Source organism: Mustela nivalis, assembly GCF_964662115.1.
Source record: "Mustela nivalis genome assembly, chromosome: 8".
NCBI classification, from domain to species: Eukaryota; Metazoa; Chordata; class Mammalia; order Carnivora; family Mustelidae; genus Mustela; species Mustela nivalis.
Window position 1 is genome coordinate 116297226 of NC_139027.1, and position 21788 is coordinate 116319013.

At 48.0% G+C, this 21788-nt stretch overlaps 1 protein-coding gene across 1 annotated transcript in view; it reads right to left on the minus strand.

Annotated features, from left to right (window-relative positions):
* The window catches only part of TMC2 (transmembrane channel like 2), a gene marked incomplete at both ends in the record, with an annotated part of 63954 nt that extends 45782 nt beyond the window's left edge, over nucleotides 1-18172 (minus strand). Inside the window, 5 exons of the mRNA XM_082743013.1 lie at nucleotides 1418-1570; nucleotides 4793-5114; nucleotides 16300-16388; nucleotides 17244-17288; nucleotides 18162-18172. Of these exons, the coding sequence (XP_082599139.1) occupies nucleotides 1418-1570; nucleotides 4793-5114; nucleotides 16300-16388; nucleotides 17244-17288; nucleotides 18162-18172 (620 nt within the window). The remainder of the gene's footprint in view (nucleotides 1-1417; nucleotides 1571-4792; nucleotides 5115-16299; nucleotides 16389-17243; nucleotides 17289-18161) is intronic.
* Nucleotides 18173-21788: the final 3616 nt, after the last annotated feature.

Consider the following 21788-nt stretch of genomic DNA (forward strand, 5'->3'; position numbering starts at 1 on the left):
CTGCAGGAAGAAGAACCTGGCCCCGAGGGACTAGGGAGAAGAGTCTCAGGAAAAGAGGCTGAGTGGGAAGACAGCCACCGCTGGGAGCTGTCCCTGCCACTAGAACAGTAGCTACCAGCCACAGGGGATGATTTAATTTAAATAAATTAAAATAAAATCCCCAAATCCGTGTCTCAGTCACACTTGCTACTCTCCAAGAGCTTACTGGCCACCTGTAGCTGGCGGCAGGAGTATTAGTATGGATTTAGAGCACTTCCAACAGAGCTCCTGTTGGGACACATTGGCCGGTGGGCACCACAGGGACACCTTTCTTCGCACAACTGTGTAGGACACAATGCGGTCATTGGCTAGCATGGAGTAAGCTCTGTTCACCAGAAGCCCGACCCATGTTTGTGCAACTAGCATCTGGGCGGTGCCTCTCGGAGGGGCAAACCATGAATCCCAATGTGTCCAAATACAGCTGCCAGATTGTTCTACCCAGTAGAGGATGAGGCATTTAACTTGAGCCGCTGGGAAATGCATGTGTGAGGGGAGCCAGGGAAAAGGGCTTCACAAAGAGGGAAGGGGAGAGGGAGCATTCCCTGCCCAGCCCTGCAACAGAAAAGCCAAGAGAGCACTTGCGGGGGGCGGGGGGGGGGGGGAATGGTAATGTTGGATGGGTTTTTTTTTGTTGTTGTTGTTGTTTTAAGTAGAAAACCAGAAGTTAAGCAATGTGACTCTCGCCCTTATGAGACATGAGGTTCATAACGTGTATGGCGTGCTGGCCTTTGTATGGAAGCCAGAGAAGGGCCGGCTGGAAACAGGAGTCGGGGGCTGGGGCCTGAGGAGGCCTGAACAATATTCATGGAGCATGATGGTGAGCTTGACCCAGGGTCAGGCCCTCAGGCTGCCGGAGTAGCTGAGACAGACCCAGTCTCTGCTCCCCACACGTAAGTGGGAGTGTGCTACACATGGAGAGGTTCTGGGTGCCTCAGGAACACGAAGGGAGTTCTGACCTTGCAGAGGCAGAGGAGGGTCACAGAGAGTCCCCCAAGGAAGACATGTCTGTGTTGGGTTGTGAGGAAGGCGCAGGAACCTTCGCCATGAAGGTGAAGGGGCACGGGACAGAAGGGACATCAGGCAGAGTGGCGGGGTTGGCTCTAGACCAGAGCACCATGATCCTCATCTCGCTCCCCAGACCCTGCTTGGTGCTGGCAAACCACAGGCCCTCTGTTAGCAGTAACGACTCCTGTTTGTCTGGGCTCTAACAGACCCCACTCAGGCACTGTGCTTGTGCTGGGGAGAGGAGGGACCAAAGCAGAGTGGGAGAGTGGATCCCACTTCCCGTTAAGTCCTCTTGCAGCCGGGTTTGGGGCACATGGGAAGGGCTTGTGCCCTCTGGACTTCCAGAGGCCCTGGTTGATCACCCCTCGCTCACCTGAGCTCCCTGAGCTTTTTCGCCATGGGCCAGGGCTTGTTCCGCATGGTGGCGATGAGCTTCTTCTTGTCTTCAACCTGCTCCAGGATCCGGGCCAGTTCCTCCTCTGAGAGAGACTCCACTCCAGAGGCGCGGGAGGCCAAGGAGGGTGATCTGGAAGGTAGAGCAGGGGCAGAGCAGGGGAGAGTGAAAAGTTGGCAAGTGTCTTCAGGTGCTCTGTGGAATGGAGAGGAACCCACAGGCAAGGCAGGTGGGTTGTGTTCCCTGGCCTTCCCAGCACTGATCACCCCTCAGAGGCCTGCGTCTGTGCAAAAGCCCTCAGTGACTCCCACCGCCCATCTGAAGAGGCCGCGCTCTGTCCTGTAGCCCAAAACACCAGGAGGGTGGCCTCCCCCGACTCCATTTCTTTGAGTCCTCCCCACCCATCACACTCGAGCACAGTGCTGCTCAACAGAAATGTAACCCGAGCCACGTGTTGTAATTTTAAATTTTCTAGTAACCATATTAAAATGGCAAGGGGCACCTGGGGGGCTCATTCGTTAAGCATCTGCCTTTGGCTCAGGTCATGGTCCCAGAGTCCTGGGATTGAGCTCCCCATCGGGCTCCCTGCTCAACAGGGAGTCTGCTTCTCCCTCTGCCTCTCACCCTGCTCATGCTCACTCTTTCTCACTCTCTCAAATAAATCAGTAAAATCTCTTAAAAAAAAAAAAAGGCAGGGGAGCCTGGGTGGCTCAGTGGGTTGAGCCTCTGCCTTCAGCCCAGGTTGGTGATCTCAGGGTCCTGGGATCGAGCCGCACATCAGACTCTCTGTTCAGCAGGGAGCCTGCTTCGCCCTCTCTCTCTGCCTGCCTCTCTGCCTACTTGTGATCTCTCTCTCTGTCAAATAAATAAATAAAATTTTTAAAAAAATGGCAAAAGGAGATGGGCAAGCTAGCTTTAATAATACATTTCATTGACTCCAATATGTCAAAAATTGTTATTTTTAACATGTAACAAATATAAAAAATTATTAATGAGAAATTTTATATTCTTCTTGTACTGTCTTCAAAATCTGGTGTTCATCCCACAACTACTGTGCATATCAATTCAGACATTAAATTTTCCTTGAACATATTTCATCCATATCTGGATTTTGTAATATTTGTAGTTGAAAAGGTGGATTTACATACCCAGGTTGTTTCAGACCTACTTAGAAGTTTCCCAACAAATGACTCGAGTAGCCAAATGCCATTTCCCTTTGACATTTGCATCTGCATTGACAAAAGCAGTTTGCCTTTTATTTATTTTTTTTTTTTTGCCTTTTTATTTTTTAGAGATTTGAAATGCGCCGGCTTCAAAGTTAAATTGATTTCAAAGCTATAGCTGTCTCTCCGGGTTAAGTAAATCCACTAACTCTTGTGTTAATTCTGTAGTAATAACACTGAATTAGAATGAAAGGAAATGAGAAATTCAGTGTCTTGGTCTTCGTGGGCCACAGTTCAAGGGCTCAGCACGGGGCTGACAGGGATGGTACTGGACAGCATGGGGGGGGGAGCATCCACCCGGAATCCTTCTCCCCAGGTGAGGAACCCTTCTCCCCACGTGAGGAGCCTCAGCCTCAGCATCTCACAGACAAGATGATGTGTTCAGCTGCCACAAAATCCTAGTTCTTGTGTGTGCTTCTCACACCGTCCTTCACTCGCAGACACGGTGACTCTGGGAGGGACAACAGCCCCCCCACCCCCACCCCGTGGTGAGGAGGGCACAGGAAAAGGCTATGCCCCAGCTGCTTCTTAGCAAGTTTCATACATGGAAACACCAGGATGTGGGCTCGACTTAGAGAACAATTTACAGGAGCCTCTATGAGTCTTAATTTCTGAGGAGCTCAGAAGAGGACAGAGGTGGGAGGAGGGGCCCGACACTTCACTTCTGGGAACACTTGGGCATGGGAGTGTCTTGTCACACCTCAGGCACACCCCATGATTACCTGCCTTTGAGTTTTTCCACAGGGGTTCCCTTAACCTGGGGTGGGGGGGAGCTTCAGTCATTGCTTGTTCAAATGTCACCTGGGCTTCCATGACCGGCCGAAAAGCTTACCTTTTCCATCCTTTTCCATGGAGGAACCCTGATGTCCTAGCACCCCCCAGGAAGGCAGTTCGTTAAATCCTTTCTCAGATCATATTGCTTTCTGCCTTGTCTTGTGATGACTGCTGCCCAAGGCCTCTCTCCCCTGCCAGACTGTTAGCACCTGGGAAACAGGACTGAGCCTTTTCCATCTCTCTCTACCTGTCGCAGCACTTAGCTGAGAATGTACCCCTGACTTTGCATCTGCCATCCAGACACTGGGGGTCTGTTTCCGGGTAGGGGGAGGGCAGCCTCCCTGTAAAGTTCAGGACACTCCAGGGCCCAATCTGCGTACTTTAAATTCTCTTTCAATTGCTAAGGGCACCTTTACCCCTTTAGCTGATGTCCAAAGACCATTAGACAGTAGAAAAAAGCCCCAATCAAGCCAGGAATGGCTGGCATGGTGACAAGAAATCAGTGGGCTCTTTTGAGGGTCCCAGTTCACTCTGTAAAGGCGGAGAGGTTTGGTGGAAGAGCCTAGAGCCCTGTTGGAAGGAACACCATTTTCACCATAACCCCAATTCCTTCAACTATTTCGAAAGCCTCCCCAGCCATTATCAAGACGGATTCTTAAAACATCCCAAGAAGTGAGTAATGTCAAAGAGGGAGGACAGGAGAAGTTGATGTTCCATCAAAATTTATAGCAAAGAATGGACCAAATCCTGACTTGCTGATTCTATAAGCTGGCTTAGTCCACAGACCCCCGTGTGCCAGTGCTAATGAGACAAAGGAAACAAAACAAATACCCCTCCCCCCAAATCCCAAGTTTCAGGGCTGTTGGAATTCCCAACGGTCCTCTAGATCAATGCCACACATCACAGATGAGGACACAGGTCCAGACTGGGGAGATGGCGTGCTTAAGTCCTAGGATGACTGCTGCATCCAATTTTGTTAGTTTCTCTCAGTGCCTCTTCCGGAGCTGTGGTGAGTCACCAGCTGAAATTCAGGAGACTTGGGATCTTGTCCCACCTGGCTGCCATGTCACACACACCCACCCTCCTCACCCCCGCCAGTGCTTCCACTCACACCTGCCAGACAGGGGGCATTGGCTCTGAGAGTGCCCAGGGGCCAATCTGCCTGGAATGACCAAGACCCTCATCCCATTTCTGCCCCAGATGGGGAAGGCAGGGGGGTGGACGAGGCAGGGACGAACAGAAGCAGCCCCCCTATACCGGTGGAGAAGACCTCAGTCCTTCATCAGGGCAGGGTAAAGGGCCAAAGGAGAGGAGGGTGCCAGTCAAAAAATGCACCTGAATCAGAATCACAACATACCTGTGTTTCTTTGGCCGCTTCCACATCTCCTCCTTTCTTGGCACCTCCTTTTCCTTCTTTGGGGGAGCTCTCTGCTCCTTGAGGGAAGCCCTCCCATCTCTCTTCCTCCTCCCCTCACAGGTCCTCTCTGTGGAGCTCCGCCCCTGCTCCCCCAGCTCCTCTCCGTGTCTCCTGCGCTCTGCCTGCTTCCTGCGGGGAGACCCCGGCCTTGGGCTGCCCCCAGCCCGCTCCTTCTGGCCAGTTTGAGCTCCACGCCTGCCTGCTGCAGCACCCTCGGCTCTGGGAGCCTGCTTCCGTGAGGGTCTTCTCCCGGACCTGTCACCTGCAGGGAGAGGAAATGGACAGTTCTGGCCTCACTGGCTTCCACTGCAAGAAAGTGCCCCAGCCTATGAAGAATCAGATGTCCAAGATGCTTTCTGGAGCTCGTTAGCTCCAAAGGCCACCTCTTCCAGAAACTCTGGTTTGGGATGAGATTTACTGTCTCCCTCTTCTGACCAGCTGCCATTTCCACACTCTTGCCTAAACCTTAGGTAGAAGCCTAGGCACATGCCTTTCCTCTTTTTGGGTGTAGCTCTTTGGGGTCAGAACTGAGTCATCTCCTGATCCCCCGGGGCTAGCCAAGCATGGGTCTTGTTTGGCAAGGCAGGACCACTGGCACAGGAAGGGCTGGATGGGTTCCTTTGTCCAGGGGCTGCTGCCTGATGAGCTCCTCTTGCGTTTGAGAGTGTGTGTGCGTGTGCGCGTGTGTGTGCGTGTGCGTGTGTGTGTGTAAACCATGACTTCGAGGCTTTGACAAATGACCTGGCTGAATGGAATCGACAGTATGAAATCTCCTCAACAGTTTGCCCAACGACTATGCTAACTACAACTCTTTGTATAAGCATTTACAAATCAAATGCTGGGAAATTATACAGTTCTGGTATTAATAGCCAACCTCTCTCTCACTTACTAGCTGGGTGTCTTTGAGCAAGTCACTTGACCTCTCTGAGTCTCAGCTCATCTCTAACATGGGCGATGTTCATCCTTACCCTATTAGCTTCTTAATGAACACAGGACAGTGACTGACGTCTGAGGACAGATGTCATTACCCTGATACTTTTACCCAGAAATAAAATGTTTTTTGCTTATAGGAAAAACACAGGTTTCGAGCTAGACTGGTTTGCCTGAAAAGATCATTTCTACCATTTTTTATCTCAATGACCACAGACACATTACTTTTCTGCACCTCAGTTTTCTCATCTGTATAATGGCTCTAGGATCTCCCATTTCCTTACTTGGTTGGGGGCAGGGTGCTAATTAAAAACAGGAGTAAAAGTTCTGGCCTGTGGGAAATACTCAGCAAAGGCTCCCTCCCCTCCTGTCTCCAGCCTGCCTTGCCACTCTTGTGCTCTGAGCCCCTGCGTCCGAGTGGGCAGTGCCTGGAAACAGTCTTCTGTAGGGCACTCATTCCCATTGCCCACATGGGCCCCCATTCAGCCTTTTCCGCCATGGACAGGCAGATTTCCTCAGCTGCATTGCCAAAGGCCCAACTTTGGCAAAAGCAGAGGGGAAGTTTGCCACCTGCCATTCCCAGCAGCAGCAGTAGAGTCTGGGAAGGTGGAGTCCCAGGTTCCCAAATTCTCAACTCTACCCTCCTCCTTATCCAGCCCCTCAAAGTTGTACATTCAATGCGGTGGCCCCAGAGACCTTTCCTCTCTGCTTCTCTGACCCTTGAGATTTTATACTCTGAGAAGCAAGCCACCTTGTCAAACAACAACCAGAATTAGTCCATGGTAAGTGGGCTGGATCTGGGGATTCAGAGTCTGGACGTCTGGGCCTGATGTCTGGTTCTGATGGTTTTTGTCTGGGTAACTCTGGGCAGGTTGCTTATTGTTTCCGAGTCGGCTTTCTTGTAGGTAATCTAGTAAGTGCCAGTGGTGGTCTACCCAGATTCCCATTACCTGGCCACTGCGTCCTCCCCTAGCTGCTGTGTGTGGTGGCTCTAACAGCTCACAGGTTCTCCCTTCTTGGTTGATGGGAACCATCTTGCTGGAAAATGCCTGGAAATTTACAGCTCACTCCTCTCCTTGAGCCAGCCTGTAGCTAATTACTAACTGATACAGAGGCACAAGATCCAGTCCTCTGCCTCAAGGCTGGGCAAGTCTGTGGTTCATTCATACTCTTTTTTTTTTTTTTAAGATTTTATTTATTTATTTGACAGAGAGAAATCACAAGTAGATGGAGAGGCAGGCAGAGAGAGAGGAAGGGAAGCAGGCTCCCTGCTGAGCAGAGAGCCCGATGCGGGACTCGATCCCAGGACCCCGAGATCATGACCTGAGCCGAAGGCAGCGGCCCAACCCACTGAGCCACCCAGGCGCCCTCATTCATACTCTTGAGCTTCCTGCAGGAGCAGGTCTTGGCTAGACTCCACCTGGGCCACATCCTTGCTTCTCTTGTCCTTCTCAGCCCTACTTCCCTCACTTCTTACCTCCGGAGAGCCACCCTTGATAAAATTAGATGCTCAAGAATCCCTATCTCAGGCTCTGCTTCCAGGGAGCCCGACTGGTCCACAGGCACCTATCTCAAAGTGTGGTAGGGAAATCCAATCTAGATAACATCTGTCCAAGTGTGATGGAAGCTGGAGTGTGCTAGATTTGTGAATGGGATTTGCATTGAGGTTCAGGGAGAAACTGCTCCAAGTTCTCTTTCTGGGTTTCAAACTAGTATACTGGTGACACATTCATATGGACAAGGTGCCAGGCTGCCTGGCCAACTGAGCTGGCCAAGAACTCAAAGGCCTTTTATTCACTAATTCACTTATCCAAACCAAAACATTTATTGATCATTGATTAGATGCTACAGAGGCTAGAGCAGCAAATGAGACTGAAAAGATTCTGCCCCTCAGCACGTTTTGAGTTAGTGGGGAGGCAATGTGATCAGTTCTATGATCTGTTCTATGAAGCACAAGGGTGGGCTTGACCCAGACTTAAAGCAAGGTGGGGGAGGGACAGAGGGAGAGGGAGAGAGAGACTCTTAAGCAGGCTCCATGCCTGATGTGGCAGGACTTGATCCCACCACTCTGAGATCATGACCTGAGCTGAAATCAAATGTCAGATGCTTGACCAACTGAGCCACCCAGGTGCCCCAAAAGGAAGAAACTTTTAAGCTGAGATCTGAGAACTTCTTCTTCTTCTTCTTCTTTTTTAAGATTTTTATTTATTTATTTATTTGATGGAAAGAGACAGTGAGAGAGAAAGAGCACAAGCAGGGGGTGAGGCAGAGGGAGAAGCAAGCTCCCAGCTGCTCCCAGAGCCTGATGTGGAAGTTCATCACAGGACCCTTGGATCATGACTGGAGGGCAGATGCTTAACAGACTGAGCCACTCAGGCATCCTGAGATCTTATTCTTAACTGATTCAATAGATAGGAGTTTGTTTAAAATAATGCTAGCAACAAAGTATTGGATAACTGTAGCTTATGGAAAAGTGAAATGAATGGCAGTGGTGTTCAAGGGCCATGGAGGAGGAACTGGGAACACGCTGTTATAATACACCTGCATTACCCATGGAGTGGCGTGGTGTTCTTTGGAAGTGGACTTGGATTAATTGTAAACCGATACTGCGAACTCTAGTGAAACCACTAAGAAAAGTGAAAAAAAAAAAAAAAAGAACTATAACTGATATGCTAAAAAGCTGGAATCATATGAAATGCTCAGTCAAAACCACAAGAGGTAGGAGAGTGGAAGACAAAAATAGAACAAAGAACAAGGATAATGATTAGAAAACAGCATCAACCATGGCAAATAGTAACCCAACTATATCAACAATCACTTTAACAGCAACGGTCTAACTACACCAGTTAAAGAAAGAGATTGTCAGAGTCAATAGCAAAAAAGGCCCAACAAGAAATTGTCTACAAGAAATCCACTTTAAATTGGAAGAAAAATACAGATTACAAGGGAAAGGGCAGAGGAGAATATGCCATGCTAACACGAACCAAAAGAAAGCTGGAGCAACTGTACTAATTTCAGAAGAAGCAGATTTTAGAGCAGGGAAAATTATCACAGAAAACATAGAGCATCACATTGCGTAATGTTAAAGAGATCAGTTCTCCAGAAAGGCATAACATTTCTTTTTTTTTTTTTTTTTAAGATTTTTATTTATTTATTTCACAGACAGAGAGAGATCACAAGTAGGCAGAGAGGCAGGCACAGAGAGAGGAAGGGAAGCAGGCCCCCTGCGGAACAGAGAGCCTGATGCGGGGCTCCATTCCAGGACCCTGAGACCATGACCTGAGCTGAAGGCAGAGGCTCAACCCACTGAGTCACCCAGGCGCCCCAGGCATTACATTTCTTAATATGCATACGCCTAACAACAGAACATCGAAAACTGGTAGAACTGCAGGGAGAAATGGGCAAATCCATGATTACAGCTGAGAGTCCAGCCCCCTCTGTCAGTAATCAAGAGATCCAGCAGGCACAAAGTCAGTAAGGACATAGTTAAATGGAACAGCAACATCAAGTAACTGGATCTAATTGATGTTTCTAAAACACTTAATCCAACCACAGCAGAATACACCTTCTTCTTGAGCCCACATGGAACATTCACCAAGACAGACTATATTCTGGCCTATAAAACAAACGAGTAGCCAAATATTGTTTCTAAGGCACCCACAATCCTATCTTTTTTTTTTTTTTTACTTTTTTTTTTTAAGTTTTATTCATTTATTTGACACAGAGAAAGAGAATGAGAGCACAAGCAGGGAGAGAGAAGGCAGAGGGAGAAGCAGCCTCCCTTCTGAGCAAGGAGCCCAATGCAGGACTCATTCCCAGGACTCTGAGAGCCTGACCTGAACCAAAGGCAGATGTATAACCGATGGAGCCACCCAGGTATCCCTCCATGATCTTAAGTGTTCATATTTGACAACTTTTGATTTCTTCTTTCCAAGACTGACTCCTAAGTGTAAAATGAAGTAAAATAACTTTTAGGATATCTTTTGTGTCTAAAACTATCTTTGAGAATTCCCAGAAGGTCCTGGAAAATCACAAAACCTTCCTCTTCCACCTTATGAAAAAGAGAGGTGCCAGAAACAATCAGGATTATTTGATGTTACTGTTGGAGTTTTATGAGAAGAGAGGCTCAGCCTTTTCTAGGTTAAGTTGGTTTAGGTTGAATGTTTAAATATTTCAGCAAATGAATGCTCTGTGGGCAGTTCCTAGAAATTTGTCATTGCTCTTGCTGTCCATGACAGAGTCCATTAATCAGAGTCCTGAAGGCGCTTTGCCTGATGTTAGGCAACAGTGTAATAATCAAAGTTCAGTTATCATTTAAAATGTTTACTTGGTATCAAGTCTTTAATTTGAATCTGGCATCTTTTAGGCCAGTGCTTTTTAGCTGGAAATACTGATCAGATTTACCTCTGGAGTTTTATTAAAATATACATGCTTAGGGGAGCCTGGATGGCTCAGTCAGTTAAGTGTTTGACTCTTGATTTTGGCTCAGGTCATGATCTTGGGGTCCTGGGATTGAGCCCCATGTTAGCCTCTGCACTGAGCATAAAGGCTCTTTGAGAACCTCTCTCTCTCTCTCTCCCTCTGCCCCTCCCCTCGCTCACTCTTTCTCTCAAAAAAAAAAAAAAAAAAACCACACATGCTTAGGACCTACTCTGGACTCACTGAATCTCTTTACTTAATATTCTTGATCTCTTTTTCTTATATGTTTGTTATATTCTTGTTATATTGCATATATGTCTTTATCTAATTATACATTATACCTCAAGATATTTTTCTCTGTAAAGACTAGACTAGGTTAAACCATCTTTGTAAGTCAGAGATAATGTTCCTTGTCTGTAAAAACATGTTTAATCACTAAAAACATTTTGCCCAAAACTTTCAGATTGCCTTATTAACGTTTGTTTTGCATCCTATAGGAATGAACAAATTTCCTTGTCAGTTTCACTATTGCTATGAATAACGTTTCACTTTTGAAAGTTGTCGTAATAAGTTACCGTTGCTATTTAAAGTCTCTTTCACTTATGGATGTTACATGTTGTATCCTCAAAGTTTCTTGAAACCTCGACTGTAGACCACCGTTTTTGTCTTCAACCACTGGACTGTCTTGGAACCCTGACAGGAAGGACTCTAGTGGGTACTGCTAACTAGTACAATAGTATAACTGTCAAAGGGATTGATTCTTGGATTCACAACCTTCAACTGAAAAGACATCACCATTCTCAAATTACTGGAAGACCATCCATCCCTACTGGTGACCTTGGTTTGAGGGTTAAAGCAGACAGTCTTTGGATATAGAAAGCTGTGCTCAAAATCCATTGGAACAAGACCATAGATTGTCACTTTGTAACCTGTATTCCTCTGTTTTCTATTCTTTAACCTAATTCTGTCCTGCATTAACTTAAGGTTATTTATTTATTTTTTTTTAAGATTATTATTTTTTTTTAAATGAAGGTTTTTATTTACTTATTTGACAGACAGAGATCACAAGTAGGCAGAAAGGCAGGCAGAGAGAGAGGAAGGGAAACAGGCTCCCCGTTGAGCAGAGAGCCTGATGCGGGGCTCAATCCCAGGACCCTGGGATCATGACCTGAGCCAAAGGCAGAGGCTTTAATCCACTGAGCCACCCAGGTGCCCCTACTTAAGGGTATTTTTAATTGTGTTACTAATAAGCCTCTATTTCTAATATTGCTGTTTGCATCCTTAATCGCTCCTTGGTATGAATCCAATACCCAGTTACAATTCATTCATGAACTGACTAAAGTACTTATTTCCCATTTAGCTTTCTTTGGTTCCAGTTTCTTGTAAGAAATCAGTTGGTTTCCTGGGTAACTGGACTCCACCTTTGGGCGATGTATTAGATGAGAAATTCCACAGCCCGCCAGCTGGTGAGAAATCCAAAACTCCCATCACTTCCTAGGAGGGTCTTGACTCTCTGAAGCAATACTTCAGAGATGTATTGTCAAATACAGAGATGTATTTGTCAAAAACTGACAGAGATGTCACAACTTTGAACTTTCACTGAAAGAGAATTTGGGAGGAGATCAGGGAACCTATGGTATATTTTTGGACACCGTCTCACTTTCACAGATCTACAAGTAGACATGTTACTCTTCTTTTTCTTTAGTCCCACTTAATGATCTCCATACTAGAAAATTCACTACCCCAAACTACTCTTGATGAACAGTGCCAAAAGATTACAGCATTACTTCACAATACTCCTTTGCAAAGGAGTATTTTGACCAAAACCAGATCACTCTGTGGCCCCCAATAACTGGTATTGGATCTGGTACAAAAGTCTACAGTTACTCACAAGTCAGACAGGAAATTATTACTTTGGTAAAAAGTAATAATTAATAATAACTAATTAATTAACATTAATATGTTAATACCTATTCTCAGGATAGCCTGTGACATCTTCCAGGATCTATTTTGGCCCATTAGTTTGTCCTTTAGGAAAACAGGATAAGTAGACAGTTTAATGGAAGGAGAAAAATTGTGCCCTGATTCCCTAACTACTCTAGTAGAATTGTGAAATTCAGGACTTGCATTTCCGCATGTTACAAGAGGTCTGGAGAGTGAAGTGAATCTTTTATGTTGTGATTAAGATAATAGCAGGTAAGTGGACAATACCATCAAGAACACACATCCTGAGAGGTTTATGAAATTGGACAGGTGATGATTTAGAATGGAGCTGCCTTATTTTTTCAAGTTTTACTTATTTAAGTAATCACTATACCCAATGTAGGGGCTTAAACTCATGACCCTGGGATCAAGAGTCCCAGGTTCCTCTCACTGAGCCAGTCAGGTGCTCCTAGAACAGAGCTGCTTTAGATTACGTCGGCCTTTGGTTCTATGGACTTTTCCGATTGGGCAGGAGTTTTGTTCTTTTATTTAGTCTGGACATTCTTGGCCCCTGCCAGAAAACGGAACCATAAAAAGTCCGGTCATAATCCTCTTCGCATTTGTCTATGTACCAGCTTTCAGATGGGTGATCCCCTGGGTTTTCAATGCTGTTGTACAGCTGCTGTGTGTCAAATGACTCAGCAAAGGGTCATCCAGAAGAAAGAACTGGAAAACTTCACACACAGGTTGAAACAATTTCCCCCGGAAATCTGGAATTCCAAACAGTTATCCTAACTGACATTCAATTAGGATTCCTCAAACAGTGGTGAAGACCTGGATTGGCATTCTTCAGTCTGGGCTAAATAATGACCACAAAGACCAACTGAGAACTGAAACCATCTATCCCACATTCATCCCAGACATGGAGAACCCAACCTACACCATCGTGTCTTCATTAAGATGGACTTTGTGCTGTATCTCTATCTTCATTGGCATGACTTTATTTTTCCAGGAGTCTCCTGCCCAGGCAAGTGGTTTGACTGGTCATTGCAGGATTTCCCCAAAGACTTCCCCAAAGCTCTTCAATGGAAAGCATCACAGACAATTTGCACCCTAAGTTTCCTTGAGTGCTTTGCCTAAAAACCCTGGCCTTGCTGTTTATTGTGGACTGTTGTATGCTAATTCTTACCCCATCCCAGTCAAGCCCCTCACTTGGGAAGTCCTGCCTTAAATCAAACTCTCGATTCTCAAGAAATTCCGACCTTACCTTCCCCTTTCTGAGACCTTTCCTGCTGTAAGCAACAAGGCAGCTTTGTATTATCGATAAGATGGGTTGGTGATACTTAGGAAGCCAGTTTTTGACAATAACTCAGATAAACATATTTTTGTTTTTTAAAAAAAAAGGGAACAGGGGCACCTGGGTGGCTCAGTGGTTTAAAGCCTCTGCCTTCAGCTAAGGTCATGATCCCAGGGTCCTGGGATCGAGCCCCACATTGGGCTCTTTGCTCAGTAGGGAGCCTGCTTTCTCTTCTCTCTCCCTGCCTGCCTCTCTACCTACTTGTGATCTCTGTCTATCAAATAAATAAATAAAATCTTAAAAAAAAAAAGGGGAACAAATGGTGGATGAAAAAAAAAGCCATGGGAATACAGAGAGAGTGGGACAGGGTATAATTGGAACAGATGTTTACTCTGATTGCTGAAGATGAACAGGAGTTTGCCAAGAGAAGAAGGGGAGGAGGGTGGTGCTAGAAGGGTGAGGGGATTCTAGGCAGAGGAAACAGGGGACTGAGGGGCCCCAGTGGAAATGCAAGAGGTCGGAGATAGGGGTGAACAATGCAGACCTGAGTCTCAAGTGGGATCTGGTAGCTGGGGATGGGGAGTGTGTTAAGGGGAGGTCGCCCAGAGAGCTATACTGGTGGGGCTGCTGGGTTGAAATCTGGAGGGTGAGGGGGTGATAGTACAGCCTGTTTTGCAGAATGTGGTCTGCACCCAAGGATCATGCTAACAACATGGCAAAGGCTGTCATGGAACACGGACACCAGCTCCCAGTCACTGCAGAAAAACGACCCCCTCCGGCCCCCACAAGTGCGAGTGTGTTTGCTGTGGCTGCTTCACCCACTGTGAATGCACAAAAGGACATCAGGCAAGGGTCTGAGTCCACCATTAACAATCTCTGGGGCTCGGTTCTAATTGGGGCAATTATTGCTTGAGCTAACTGGTCGCAAGCACATTGAAAAGCAGTGAGTGCTGTTTATGGATGGAAAGAGAGGTGATTGTGTGTGTGTGTGTGTGGTGGGGTGGGGGGTGGGGAGGCGGGGACAGGTTTTCTTGGCCCACACCAGCCCTGGTCTGAGTCAGAAAATGTAAAGCAGGATTATTTGAATATAATGAGAACTCATCCAAGTTAGGAAGCTGGTCAGTATCAGCCATTGAGAGGTGGGTTTGTCCTTCTCATCCAAGTTAGGAAGCTGGTCAGTATCAGCCAATGAGAGGTGGGTTTGTCCTCTAGATGTTCTTCCCTATGGCTCTGGAAGGCTTCAGCCCCCATCTTGGAGGAGGGATGGAGACAGAAACAAATCCACTCCCTCCAAAGACCCAGGAGCAAGTGTGAGAAAGTGTGTGTCCCTGCTGCCGTGACCCCTAGGAAAGTTCTAGAATTGAGAGAGAGGACAGAAGAGCAAAGAGTGTATGCAAGAGGTGAAGGAGAAGAATCTCCTAGGCCCGCATACACTACTGGCACCATATTGCTTGGAGGAACTGGGTAAGAATGTCAACATCTGTCTGCGTCTTCTTCTGAGCACTGTGTGTTCTCAATCAGCTAACAAATGGTCTTCTTTTTGGTAATGAGCTGTACCAGGCGTTCTTTCAAACACTGTAGGTAGAAGTTGGGGGTTCATGCATTTTTTATAGGCTGTGATTTCCGTTTTAATCTTATTTCCCATCTGAACGTAATTCATATGGAACTTAGAGAGCAACAGAAAATGAGCTATTTTTTTAGTTTTTTTCTTTGCAGCCAGTTTTCCATGGACTCCATGTAATGAATAATTTAGGAGCCAGAAAAGCAGCTGCTCCATTAGGAAGACCTCCAAGCCCAGCACACTCTCCCTCACTCGTCATAGGCCTCCTCATGTGTACGCACATGACCTAAGGTGAAAATAGGCTGAGGAGAAGCTGGAAGGCGCAGTGGATCTGGCTCACCCTCCAACTTGGTGATTTTAAATTGTTAAGTACATTTAGCAAATGATCTGGAAGGAGGAAGAGTTCTGACCCTTTTTGTCAACTAGTAGAATAACAAATTGTAATTATTTTGAGAAAATAACTTTGTATTCTCAGACTTTTTTTTTTTTTTCTCCTTGTAGACCATAAGCTGAAGGAATACACTATCAGGTCCCCTCAGAGGTGACTTCAGAGGAGATTTAAAATGGAAATCTTTATGTAATTGGGTTTCAGTTCATTTAATGGATTCCCAATATTTAACTTTGCTGTATTCCTTGACCATCTGGACCCCTAAATGAAAATTCTTCTTTCTTTTTTTTTTTTTTTTAAAGATTTTATTTATTTATTTGACAGAGAGAGATCACAAGCAGGCAGAGAGGCAGGCAGAGAGGCAGGCAGAGAGGAGGAAGCAGGCTCCCTGCTGAGCAGAGAGCCCGATGCGGGACTCGATCCCAGGACTCCGAGATCACGACCCGAGCCGAAGGCAGCGGCCTAACCCACTGAACCACCCAGGCGCCCCAAAATTCTTCTTTCTTTAAGGGTGGGGCTGTGAGTGGCATATTTCAGGAAGAAAAGGTTTGTATTTTAGGCAGAATGACTTTCCATTTCAGTCCTGCTTAAAGGACCATGTGCCCACAGGTGACCCCCCCCCCCCAAGAGTAGCGTCTTTGGCTGGGGCAGAGGGGAGTGAGGTTGGGTCCAGAAGGGACAGCAACTGGAGGACTACAAGGAGTATGGAATGTGGAGAACCAGATCTGAGCATCCTATGTCTAGACAATTGTCACCAAGAGCACCAACCCTCTCATGAGGAAGGGTTTTCTCATCCAGTCACACTCAGGCACATTTTTGAATGCTCATCCCCATGTCTGGAGGGAAAGAATGACGGGATGGTGGGTGCGGTGGGGAGGACAGACATGGCTGAGGGGCAGCTCTGGGGGTAGGAAGGGGTATTGAGATACCAGTGGTGCCTCCCTGTGGGCCTTCTTCCTGCCCAGGATCCTGGATTTTCCACCAGTCTTGCTCCTGGATCTCCCCCTCGGTCACAGACCTGCCTCAGCAGGGACTCAGGCCCCTGGCAGTGGGGGAGCAGTGGATGACAACAGGGAAGGGCTTGGCAGAGGAGGGCTGATCCTCGTCAGCTCCCCCACATACCTCAGTGTGCCTGAGTGGGAGCTGGACAAGTCTCTCCCCCTCGGAATTGTCCAGGGGGACTCTCTTTCACCCCCAACTCAGAAGTCCATTCTTTTCTGAGAGTCTGCTTCCTCACTTACTGGCGGGTGTGCAGGCCCTGCCTGTGAGTCAAGAAGGAGAAAATGGCGTCCTATCTCCATCCTGTCTCAGGACTTGAAGTGTAGGATGGCCTGACCTGTGGGTATGGCTTCCGCCTACCTCATGGCAGTGGAGGGTCTTGTCTCCTGCATATGACTTCCTCTAGCTCCTCCTGGAGCAGGTGGGCCCAACTGTCTGGGGTCTCCCCACTTTACCTCAGAGAGGTAAATCCCTCTCTGCCTCACAGAAGAGCCGTGGCCACATTCCCAATGGGAAGGTGGCCTAGCCCCACTCCTGCCGGTGCTTTGTGGAGGTGAAGAGTGTGCCGTCTGGAGTCTGTGGCCTGGGGGTGAGTCCTGGCCCTACCAGCTTCCCTGCCCCCCCAGGCTGATGAATGGTCACTGCTTCCCGAGGCTCAACTCAGTGTCGCTAACTCTGGGCTGTGGGCAGGCCCTCTCTGGGCCTCCCCCTCAGGTTGAAGCACCCGCCCCCAGGGCTCCTTACATGCGAGGGAGGGAGGGACAGAAGAAGGGAGAGAAGAAGGAGGATGGAAGAGAACTCTGGAAGGTGGCTGGACCGGGAATACACCACCCCATCTCACACACACACCGCCTCAAGCACCATCCCGCCTCACCTGTGCCCGGAGAGCTGCTCCTCGCCCGTCCTCTGGCTCCACCATCTGCTGGAAGAGATGGCGCGTGAGGGGTGGTTGACCTCTGGGAGTCCCCCTGCCTGGGTCACCCTGGTTTCACAGTGGGAACCCTCAGCTGGGGGCTGCTGCCTCAGATCAGGACCTGACCCTGACTGTTTTACTAACCAGCATCCTCAGTCCTGACGTAGCTCTGACACCCCGCAGCAGACATGAGGTCAGAACGTCCCACATCCTGCTGCCCCAGACAGACAGACAGACAGACAAGTCTGCTGCAGGGATTGCTGAGGAAAGGTGATTTTAACCAAGAGAGCAGAAGGCTGAAGGCCCCGGTGCACTCTGAAGGTCACGGCCACTCAACCCCAGCATGGGCGCTGAGGCCAAGAGAGGCTGGGTAAGCAGATTGGGGTCACTCAGTGAGCAAGTGGCAGGCCCTGGACTCAAGCCCGGTCCCTGTGCCTCACAAGTCCCCCTCTGCTTTGCCTGGTCCCCTGCTGCTGCCCAGGAACCCCGTGGGTGCTCCCCTCAGAGATGAGGACCACTCACCTTCCTCCCCCCCGCCCTTCAGCTGGTGGCTCATGGTCAGCTGGGCTCTCGGCACTGCTCACACGGCTTGCTGGTCTGCACACACCTTCAACCGGGGATGCCTTTCCTCCCTCATGGTGGCTGGGCTCTCTTTCTGGGCCCTGCCAGCTGCCAGGGCTCCTGGGCTTGTTAGAGACTGAACCCGAGGAGGGGGAAGGTTGGGAGAGAGGCGGGCAAGAGGCGGGGAGTTCCCAGCCCTTCAATCCGTCCACACACTCCTCTGCTCAGGTTCCCCAGCAAAGAGGTAGTGTGGCCTCACGTTTCAGGCATCACTTACACACGGAGGGGCCCTGGAGGGGCCGGGAGCTGCCAGCTCACCTCCGGGCCATGCCGCCACCTGCCCCGGGAGATGTGAGGAGCGTTCCCAGGGCGCTTTCCCTCTACCTTGAGTCCCTGCTCGGGACAAGACACCAGGGAAATCCTAGGATATTGGTGAAAATCAATCACGGGGGCTTCTGTTTAAAATGCAGATTCCCAGGACTGACATGGGGCATTCGAATCAGTAGGTCTGGGCAGCGCCCAAGGAATCTACACCTGGTGTCCTGATGCCGAGTCCTGGGTCCCCTCTGACGAGCTGCTCCCCTCCTGCCGCCTGTCACTTCATAGCTCTTCCCACTGCTGCCCGTCTTCCCAAAGGGCAAATCTGGCTGCTTTGAAAACCAGAGGTTCTGAGTAGATCCTGTGGAAGGCAGTCACCGGCTCTCGGGGATGGGGCTCTTCACCTGGGGTCCCTGGGAGCAGAAAGAGGGGAACATAACCATTTTATTTTTCTTAGTCTTTGAACGGACATTCAGCATTTCCCTCAAAAATGTGTGATTTTGTCCCCAAAACAGACATTTTCTCAACCCATTCAGCCATGAAGGGCTTTTCAAAATATCATTTATGCTTATATCGCTACTTCAAAAGTATGATAGTTATAAACCTGCTCCTAGACCTTGTTATTTGCTTATCAGGAGGGCCTGTGGCCCGGCCACCTTGGTGAAGGGAAGTGGCAAAAGAACCATCCCGTGCAGTAGCAATTGAAATGCACATGGTTCAGTTCAGGCTTTAAAACTTTCCTTTTGTCACCTGGCTTCCCTGATCCAGAAATTTCTCCTGCAGCAGCCCCCAGCCCCAGGACTCCAGGGCAGTGAGGGGATTCTGTTGCATTCTGTGACCGCCATGCTTTAGCACTGGGTGGGGCAGGGGGGAGGCTAGTGGGCCTGCAGCCAGAGCAAACCTCTGTAGGGCCCCCTGCGCCCACTGCAGCAACCCGCCATCCTCCCCTCCCCTAGTGCTCCCAGCTCACCTGCCCACCTCTGCAGACAAGTGAGGACCCTCCCAGCCCTTCCCCGTTCTCTATTGTCTGAGGAGGAAGGCTTTCTTTCTTTCTTTCTTTCTTTTAAAATTTTTATTTATTTTTAAAATTTCTTTTCAGTGTTCCAGAATTCATTGTTTATGCACCACACCCAGTGCTCCATGCAATCTGTGCCCTCCATAATACCCACCACCAGGCTCACCCAACCTCCCACCCCCAGCCCTTCCCAAACCCTCAGATAGTTTCTCAGAGTCCACAGTCTCTCATGGCTCATTTCCCCCTCCAATTTCCCTCAACTCCCTTCTCCTCTCTAACTCCCCATGTCCTCCATGCTATTTGTTATGCTCCACAAATAAGTGAAACCATATGATAATTGACTCTCTCTGCTTGACTTATTTCACTCAGCATCATCTCTTCCAGTCCCGTCCATGTTGATACAAAAGTTAGAAGGGAAGGCTTTCTACATCAACTTCACCGCTGGAGGGAAATGCCCTCACAGGCCAGCATCTGGCCCATCTACGCCAAAGAAAACACCACTTCTCTGCTTCCCACAGAGCATGGCAAGCACCCACGAGGGCTCGACTCATTTGTAGGCATGGCGGAATCATCAGTGACTAAAGCAGAGACCCCTGCCTTGCAGGGGGAGGCTATTTCTGCTGTCTCTGCTGCGTGAGGGAGGCCTTGACGTCTAGAGGGGAAAGCTGGGAATTCGGAAATGTCTCCTCTCTCCCAACAAAGCTTGTGACAACTCTTGCTAGAGAATTCAAAGTCCAAGTTTGGGAGTCAAGACAAACACTGAGTATTCTGCTTTCTTGGTGGCTCACCATTCACATCAATACTCCTGAGGTAAACACCTCCTCTGCTATCATACTGCCCTGAGGAATGGCAGAAGGGGAGTCTGTCCTCATCTCCAAGTCCTCCCCCGACCCCAAACAACAGGGTGGCAGCAGCAGGGGGTGGGGAAGCCAGGGCTCGTGAGGCACAGGGACCTGGGTTTGAGCCACTCGCTCAAGGAGGGACAGAAAGAGATGACATTAATATTTTATAACTCTTATTCATGTCGCACGTGTGTTGTATGGCGCTGGGATCTCTCTGAAAGGTTTCTCTTTTCCTTTCTGTCAGGCATTTGCCAAGCCCTTTAAATGACTGATGTATCACCCCAACCATCTGAAGCTCATAGTCTCATTTTCTCCTCCTCCTCCTTTTTCTTCTTCTTCCTCTTCTCTGCACCGCCCCCCCCTTTTTTTTTTTTACAGATGAGGAACCTGAGGTTAAGATAAGTAACATGTCCCCAAAGTCCTCAGGAACAGGGACCAGCACTGGTGACTGCTCCCACCCCTAGGCCAGGCATCTATCCTCCACACGCTTCACCTCTCAGGAAAAATCTGGACCATACCACATCCTTCCTTCGAAAGATCGCTGTGTCTACCTCCTACGTGGGTGGGCCCCAGGCTTCGGGCCCTGCCCCTTCCACTTCTCTCCTGCATGGCAACAGGGGGAGCCCCCAAACAGAAGTCTGACCACATTTTAACCCGCAGTAACACCATGTCCTGGAATCCCACAGCCTCAGACTCCCTACCCTGCCAGTTAAGCACCCCCCCCACTCCCCACCCCTGAGAGCTCCAGGCCCCTCCAGCTCCCCTCTGCCTCTGCATTTCAGTCTTATTCCAACCTACCAATGCACCTTGCTCTGGGGCTGGGACTATGCTTTCCTTTCGCTTTTGCTTCTACTGTCCTTTCTGCCTGGAGCACAACTCTGAAGGCTGCTGCAGCACACTGGCCATTCGACATTTAAAAATATGACCCAGGGGGTGCCTGGGTGGCTCAGTCAATTAAGTGGCTGCCTTCGACTCAGGTCATGATCCCGCAGTCCTGGGATCCAGCCCCGAATCTGACTCCCTGAGCAGGGAGCCTTCTTCTTCTGCCTGCTGCTCTGCCTACTTGTGCTCTCTCTTTGTCAAATAAAATAAAATATTTTTTCAAAATTAAAAAAATGTAAAAGTAGAAAAAAATTAAAAATAAAAATAAATAATAAAAGCAAAAAAAATTTTAAAATTTTAAAAAATAAATAAACATTGTTCTGAAGGGTAGTGATATTGGAGTGGCTCCTAATATTTCATCGGGAAATAAAACCTTCAAATCCAGTATGACAACCACAAAAATAATGCACAATTTCAACTAAAAGTTTCAGGGCCTCTAAATCCAGTGGTGGTTTTGTTTCAAAAAGCTTTGTTAATTGGGAAGCTTCTTGAGCCATCTTGTTGCTTTCTCTCTCTCATCAAAAAAATAAAATAAAATAAACAAGGAGCGCCTGGGTGGCTCAGTGGGTTAAGTCTCTGCCTTCAGCTCAGGTCATGATCTCAGGATCCTGGGATAGAGCCCTGCATAGGGCTCTCTGCTCAGTTGGGAGCCTGCTTCCCTCTCTCTCTCTGCCTGCCCCTCTGCCTACTTGTGATCTCTGTCTGTTAAACAAATAAATAAAATCTTAAGAAAAAATAAGTAAATAAATAAAAAATAAAAATATATAACATATAAATAAATAGTAAATTAAAAATAAAACCATATTATTATATATAACATAAATAATAATAAATAAATTAATTAAAAAAATAATTAGCTCTGGGTATCTGCTTACCAAACCTCCAGTG